General features: G+C 38.5%; 1 protein-coding gene across 1 annotated transcript in view; it reads left to right on the forward strand.

Moving 5' to 3' along the window:
* Positions 1 to 5,375, forward strand: part of LOC103204768 (CXADR like membrane protein) — a 146,617-nt gene extending 141,242 nt beyond the window's left edge. Inside the window, exons 6-7 of the mRNA XM_007949972.1 lie at positions 4,170 to 4,311; positions 5,081 to 5,375. Of these exons, the coding sequence (XP_007948163.1) occupies positions 4,170 to 4,311; positions 5,081 to 5,375 (437 nt within the window). The remainder of the gene's footprint in view (positions 1 to 4,169; positions 4,312 to 5,080) is intronic.
* Positions 5,376 to 8,441: the final 3,066 nt, after the last annotated feature.

Raw genomic sequence — 8,441 nt, forward strand, 5'->3', positions numbered from 1 at the left:
ACAACAACAACTTAAGTAAGATTCTTGACATAGAAGATGGTTGCCCACAAAGTGAGGAATCTAGAGAGAGAGCAACCAGCAGGAAGCTGTAGTGCTTTCTTATGACCAAGCCTCAGATGTGACCTATCATCATTTCTGCCTTAGGTGGTTAGTGAGTCACTAACTCCAGCCCACACTTGAAGGGAGGGGAATGAAACTCTGCCTCTTGAAGGGAGAGTACCAAATAATTTGTGGATATATTTTTAAAACCACCACACGTATAAAGTCTAATAACAAAAATATATAAATATATATAAAGAATTCTCTCAAACCAGTGAGAAAACAACTAAACTAAAATGGTCACAAAAGTTGTTAAAGCATAATTTTCAAAAAGGTAAAATCTTCACTCACTGACAAATTAATTTGATTAATTGAGGGATCTGGTAAGATGTAAAAACTCGTCTGAAGAGCACTTGAGAAGTTACACATTGTTATAGACTGAATTATGTCCCCCAAAAATATGTGTTGCAATTCCTAATCTCTATGTCTGTGGTTAAAATACCATGTAGGAGTGTGTTGTCTTTGTTATGCTAATGAGGCAGGAATAGTGTAGTGTGTATCTTGAGTCAATAAAAGAGATTAAACAAAGGAGCAAAGCAGAGATAGGGGAAGAATGATGCCAAGCCACTTGGGTACCTCCAAGAAATCAGGAAACACACTGTCTGAGACAATGATCTTCCTCCATAGCTGACAGAGAGAGAAAGCCTTCCCCTCAAGCTGGCACCCTGCATTCAGATTTCTTGCCTCCTAAACTGTGAGAAAATAAATTTCTGATCATTAAAACTGCCCACTTGTGGTATTTCAGTATAGCAGAACTAGATAACTAAGACATGTACAGAGACAATATAACAAGAAATGTTAGGATAAGACTGCTTGCTTATATACCAAAGTAGTTAATGTCCTACAGAGTCACCGACCACAATCTCTGAGGTCATCTGTTCAACTGGACAGCAGGTATCTGCATCTATATTGGACAAAGCCCTATAAGTTGCCCCTACAGAGTTCTAAGTTGCCCACACAATGAAAAGTCAAGCTTAGTGCAGTACTAATACCCAGCAACTTCTTTTGTCTAATTTCAAGTTTCAGATCATTTTTCTTTCAAATTTAATAAATTTCACAGAAAAAGAAATACAAATGGTTAACTGACAGAAATAAAAGAACATACTACTCAAATGATTTCTTTTAGAAGGATCAGCACAATCCTATGAGGCGAAGGTTAAAGATGTGCCAAATGTCCAAGTTTTCCAAACTGCTGTGCTACTCCATCACCTCTGATATCAACTCCTCCTTCTCTCCTAAGTAGTTTCCCTCCCATCTTAGGGTTCCTTATTTCAATGTAACATCTCACAGAACTCACATACTGCCAAAGAAATGGTTCATGTGGTGGTGGACGTGGGGAGGCTGGCAAGTCAAATCCAAGGGTAAAGCACAGGTCTGGAGAACTCCTCATTCACATGGATGCAGAGGCTGGTGAAACCAAATCAGCAGGTCAGAGGACCAGCTGCCATCTCAAGTCCAGGGGTGAGATGATGATGAACCAAACACAGGATCCAGGGTAAGACAGAGTGACTTTCCCAGCACATGCACACATATACTGTCAAGGAAACTAAGGGTGGCAACTGAAGTAACACCCTCCAGCGAGATGGAACTCAAGATACATCCCTTCCTAAACAGGCATTAAAAAAAAAAAAAATCCACTGTCATCGAGTCAATTCTGACTCATAGTGACTCCCATGGAGTTTCTGAGACGGTGAACCTTTACGGAAATAGATTGACCAGTCTTGCTTCCATGGAGTGGCTGGGGGGGGTTGAACCACCAACCTTCTGGTTAGCAGCCAGATGCCTTAGGCACTGTGCTACCAGAGCTCCTTTAAATAGGCATACAAAAACAAAAAACAAACTCACTGCCTTCCACTCGATTCGACTCATAGTGACCCCTCCTTGGGTTTCCAAGCCAGTTTCACTATGGAAATAGATTGCCCAATCTTCATTCCAAGGAGTGGCTGGTGGGTTTGAACTGCCAGCCTTCTGGTTAGCAGTCAAATGCCTTAGGCACTACACCACCAGAGCTCTTTAAACAGGCATAGAGTGTAGGATTTACAATACATCACCAAATGGAGGGCTATGGCAAGAAGGGCCATATTAAGCAATTCACTGCACTGCAGAGATAATCCTTTTTATTTTAATCTCCTGGATCAGGGAAAATTAAAAATATAATGCCAATTATGAAAAAGGTTATGAGGAAACAGTTGCTTTTTACATTTTTGGCTATAGTGAAAACTGACAGCACAATTTGGCTTAATCTATCAAAGATTTAAATGTGCATTTATTTTGGAGGGGGATAAATGTACTGAAATATAACACACATAGAGAATATTGCATAAATCCCAAGTGTACAACTTGAAAATTTTCAACAGTGAATACATTTGTGTTAACTAACATCGTGATTAAGTACCACCAATGCCCTCTCACTACCTCCAGATATCTAACTTTATGTTTTTCCTATTTTAGAGCCTTAAATAAATGGAATCATATTCCATTTGTGCCTGGCTTCTTTCACTGTACATTATATGTTTGAGATTTATCACTGTTGTTGCTTGTAGTTGTAATTCGCTCATTCTCATTGCTGTATTTCATTACATGAATATGCCATAATAATTCATTTAACTTTAGATGAAGAAATACATTTGCTTTTTATCTAACAACACTTCTGTGGATTTATCCTTTAGAGACATAAGTGTGCAAATACATATGAATGTTCACTGATGCATTATTTTAAATTGTGAAAAACTGAAAGCCATCTAAATTTCTATTAATAGACAATATTATGTGTGTGTGGCAGGAAAGAGGCAGTAGGGAAAACAGAAATTTTCTGTTTTCTAGTAGAAATTGCTCAGATAAAATGAACTACAGTCCTTTGAGACCTGGGACAAAATCTTAACTAGAAATCCAACATCCACTTTCTTTAATAAATTGTTATGTTAGAGATCATTTTACTTCATAAATGAGTTGTTATATTGAGACCTCTTAATATATTTAATTTTTATAAAGTAGGACAAGAATAAACAGCAAATTCTGTTGACTCTACTTCTAAAATATAAGCCATATTCATGTACCTGTTTTTATCTTCATTATTTCTACCATCACCTAGCTTGTACTACTATAATAGTCTCCTAACTGGTCTCCCTGCTTCCTCTCCTACTTTTACTCAATCCATTCTGGATCATGTTACATTTCAATTGCTCTTAGAATAGAATGCTTGCCATGGCCTATAAGGTCCTAAGTGAGTTGGTCCTTTCTTGTTTCTGTGACCTCATCTCTGTACACTCCACCTTGCTCATTCTGCCTTAGACTCACCTACATTCCTCATAATTGCTATTGCATCTGCCAGGAATGCTCTGTCCCTAGATCAACTAATAGTCTCTTTCATCACAAATGTCACCTCCTCAGAGTCCTGATCACCCAATCTTAAGTGGCATCCCTCCTTCTACCTCCTAAAATATCACTCACCCACTTTTGCCTCCACAGAACTTATCCATTATCTGAAATGATTTTTGTTTGTTTAGTTGTTTATTATGTTTTTCCCCCTGTGGAATATAAACTCAACAAAACCAGAATCTTGCCTGTCTTCACCAATGCCTGGAATTATGCCAAGGTGGGGTAGGCACTTCAGTTACCAATATGCAAATCACATTTACCTTGACTTCTGAATTTTTAGGACCCAGTGGGTAATCCCACATGGAGTCTAACATTGTACTTTATATTTCTTTTTATTTTACTAGTGGGAGAAGGGCAAAGTTATAAAAAGGGATATTGGCAGAGGCAGAAGACTGCCCAAAGGTTACCCTATAAATGTTGACAAATCTAATGGGATACAACTCTCCCAGTCCCAGTTCTATCATCTGAACAAACCCAGACTTAATTCACTAAAAATCTGAGCCAACTGCTGGCAAAGTCTGTGATCCAGTAACCACAACTGCAGATAATCACACACCAAGAAAGAGTAATGGGATACTGCTCAGGAAGACAGAAAGACCACTCATCCTGTTCAGGGTTTATGTTTTTTGAGCTCATGTATTTTTCCCAGCTTATGTTTGGTCTTACTTCTGCTTTTGCTTCTGAGAAAATAGATGTACAGAGCATCGGCATGGTTGCAGGCGCAGTGACAGGCATGGTGGCTGGAGCCCTGCTGATTTTCCTCTTGGTGTGGCTGCTAATACGAAGGAGAGACAAAGAGAGATATGAGGAGGAAGAGAGACCTAATGAAATTCGGTAAATCCCCTTCCAAAATCCCCACCTCTACTCATTCCTAGAGCCAGCTCCATGTTGTTGTTGTTGTTATTTGCCATTGAGTCGGCCCTGACTCATAGCGACCCCTCCTTGGGTTTCCAAGGCAGTATCACTACGGAAGTAGGAATGCCCAACCTTCCTTCCGAGGAGTGGCTGGTGGGTTTGAAACGCCAGCCTTCTGGTTAGCAGTCAAGTGCCTTAGGCACTATGCTACCAGAGCTCCTAGCAATCAGCAAACACAATAGTAAATGTCCCATTTCCTCTAAACCTTTAATCTATTAAAAGAATTATTCTGATAGAATTCTAGCCTAGGGACAGATTTACCTTGACTTTATTGTGAAACTATCTTCAACAGAGATCAACTCTACATTACTTCTGATGCATTTCTATTTTAAAGGATATACAATGAAAATGGCACATTTTTTAGGCTTGTGGGCCATGAAAATGTTTATATAGACAAACTCCAAATCAGGGGGACTGCTGTGTAACTCATTTCAGCGGGGGAATGGGTATCTTCTCTGTGTAACAGGGCTGATCTATAGGCTAACAAAACATACACTTGCCTAAAATAAACATTAAATCTCAAAAAATAGGGAAGTGGTTATTTGCCTTAATGACTGCCTTCCACTAGTAGTATCTGAAGTTTTTAGCTTGAGGAATTTATTGGGTAACATCAGAAAAAGCAGCCATAATGGAAACTATCACATTCCTGCCGATATTAAATCTTATTTTTCTCATTTTTCCTCTTTAGAGAAGATGCTGAAGCCCCAAAAGCTCGCCTTGTGAAACCTAGCTCCTCTTCCTCAGGCTCCCGAAGCTCTCGCTCTGGTTCTTCCTCTACTCGCTCCACAGCAAATAGTGCCTCACGCAGCCAGCGGACATTGTCGACTGAAGCAGCACCCCAACCAGGGCTGGCCACCCAAGCATATAACCTAGAGCGGCCAGAGGGGAGAGGATCTGAACCAAAAAAACCCCATCATGCTACCCTGACCAAAGCAGAAACCACATCCAGCATGATTCCCAGCCAGGGCAGAGCCTTCAATTAGAGTAGACTTGACTCTCATGCTTTCCTAAGAGTCAGGGTATTAGGACTCTTCTAGTCATTGGAACTCAGTCACCAGCCACACAACTCCCTCGGACCAATAAGAGATTAAATAGCAGTGAGCAATGCACGAAAAAGATTCAAATAAGCAATCATATGACACCAAACAAGCAAAAGGATGTAAGCAGATCATCTCCAAAAAGGCAACTCATTGTGCCATCAGACCAGAGTTGGGAAAACAAGCATCCAAATCTGTCCATTTGTTGACTAGAACCTGTGGTGAGAAGGTTGGGAAATGGGAAATGAACACATTTAAAACTCACCTGGAATGTCATCTATTGATGCTTCAATTCAGCATTGTCAGGAAAAAATGGGTTGTTTGTAAATTCTCTATGCATTTCTGCAAACCAATTGGATTATTGTGATTATGCAGATAGTCAAGCAGAACCCAGTCTTGTACTACACCTATCTGCACCATATTCTAGGCTTACAACTTCTGAGAAACTCCATAAAAGAAAAAATGTTTCTTCTACTCTAAATTAATTTGCTATAATATTTGGATATTAATTTCAAAAGAAGTTGAAATATTAGGAGATGGAGAAGGGTAACTTTCTCCCACCCTATCCACTACTATGGAGCACTAGTGGCTTATTGTCTAAGACATTTGACTGCAAACTAGTAAGTTGGTGGTTCTAAACCCACCAGCCACTCCATGGAAGGAAGATGGGGCAATCTACTTCCGTAAAGATTTACCTCCTTGGAAACGCAATGGGGATCACTGTGAGTCAAAATCAACTTGACACTAATGATTTTTGTTTATCTACCATAAAACTTCCTACTTAAATTCAATGCTAAAAGGAGACCAAAATGGTGTGACAAGGGACTGTGGAAAACTTCCCATCTTGATGTTCAGAAGATCACTGATAAATATTAGAAATACATACTGGAGCAATTGTAGATTTTCCCTCAAATCTAATGTTTCTAAGGACTTCCCTGCTGGATATCTCTGGAAGAAGAAAATATTCCCTGCATGTCATTAAACAATATCCTTAGAAGTCTTCTAGAGATAAACATATCTTTTAGGGATGCTGAAAGATCACCTGACATACCAGTATAGTCTCTTCTTTCTGAGAAGATGTGAAACCAGAATTTCAGGACTGACTGAAATTGAAAGGGAGATTAGACCAGTTTTTCTTAACATGTAAAAGAATGGTGACATAAAGATGTTTAGCACTGCACCATACTTTGAGTTTACTCTGTTTCTTTCATTTTAGGGAAACAATGTGAATTTGGCACTTCTGATGATGGCCTGGAACTGACAAAAATATCAGGGATTGCCAACATCCTAATAGCACTACAAATTTATGTCGTAATCATTCTTCTAAGAGGTTGAGATAGAAATTCGGTATTTTCACAGCCTCAGCTTCTAAAGAAGTCAATTCAGGGTAGAGATGCTTATAAGGACAACTAGTGGGTGGCAAGTATGAGCTGGGCTGTGTTAACCATACTAGTTAACATTTTCACTGTCAGTATCCTAGAAGGAATTAGCTATCTGAAGAGATGATTTGTGGATGAAGAAAGGTGTCTGAAAAATGAAAAGCAGGAGCCTCCAATACTATTTCTTACCTCTTTAATAGTTTTGACCATGCTGCTACCTATGGCATAAACAAAAATATATATATATACATAAAATCCCTTACTCTGACTACATTTTTATTCTTCTGGTAATGTGGTATCCAAGCAACATACCACATCTGCTATGTAATTCTAAGAATTCTCTTTCCTAGACTACCTGAGCTCCAAGGAAAGTACATTATGGAGGCTGCAGCTGCATCATCACTAGCAATTTGCTCTTATCATTACCTACGACCTTTGAACTTAAGGTTTCCTGCCTGTATCTCTGAAAGCAAGAATCAGTCCTCTTCGCATGAAAAGGTGGTTTATTTAAAAATGTTAGTTATTAGAAGACTAAAACACTAATTGAATACCCAGATTATTTTCAAAATTTACTCACACTCGAAATCTACAACATATTCACAAGATGGATTACTAGCTACCAGCTAAGAAATCCTAAGGAACTGAAAATTCTGAGAAAGTGCTGAAGGCTTACCAGTGATACTGCATTTTGAGTCAGGTGTTTCAGTTCAGATATGACAGGCTCTGGGATAAAGAAAAAGTTATTGGTTTCAAGTCATTTTGTATTAATTTTACAAATCAAGTAAACATCATTTAACATGGAACAAAAAAAAAGAATAAATGGTAGGAGAATTTTTGTAGGAAAGTGCAGATGGAATGAAGTGAATGTTGAGAATAATCATTTTAATAAATACATAAACCAAACTTTATTTTGTAAAATAATGAAGTCGATGCCTTTGTTGTTAGTATATAAAATTTCAGAATCACTGTTATAAACAGATGTATATAATTTTGCTTCATTTCTGATGATAAGCTGTTTGTTTCCATTTTAACTTCTAAGTTGTAATTGGGACTGTTTGAGCATCACACACACAAAAAAAATATTTATTATAGATGCATCTGTATCAGCAATTTAAAAATAAATACACTGTAGGAGAGGCTGAAGCTCATAGACCTGCACTGGAAATTTGTCTATCAATTTGCTGCCCACTAAAGAACAGAAGAACTCAGACTGAATATGATCTATTATTTATTAACTGAAGTCAACAAATATACCAAGTACTTTTTTTTTCATACAAGGCAAGATGCTAAGTCATACAGAGATACCAAGAGATGATAGAATTTCTGCCCTTAAAGCAGTTGATGAAAGTAAAAACAATATTTACTAAGCAAGCATTTTGTGTTGAAAGTACCTAAGGGATTCAAAGAAATCTGAAAAAAAACTTCACAGCTGTTCATCATACATCATAATGTAGTTGTTGTTGTTATATGCCGTCGAGTCGGCCCCTACTCATAGCGACCCCTCCTTGGGTTTCCGAGGCAGTATCACTATGGAAGTAGGACTGCCCAACCTTCCTTCCAAGGAGTGGCTGGTGGGTTTGAACTGCCAGCCTTCTGGTTAGCAGTCAAGTGCCTTAGGCACTATGCTACCAGA

Source organism: Orycteropus afer, unplaced genomic scaffold (assembly GCF_000298275.1).
Source record: "Orycteropus afer afer isolate SDZICR_OR568_19922 unplaced genomic scaffold, OryAfe1.0 scaffold00258, whole genome shotgun sequence".
In the NCBI taxonomy this organism is placed as follows: Eukaryota; Metazoa; Chordata; class Mammalia; order Tubulidentata; family Orycteropodidae; genus Orycteropus; species Orycteropus afer.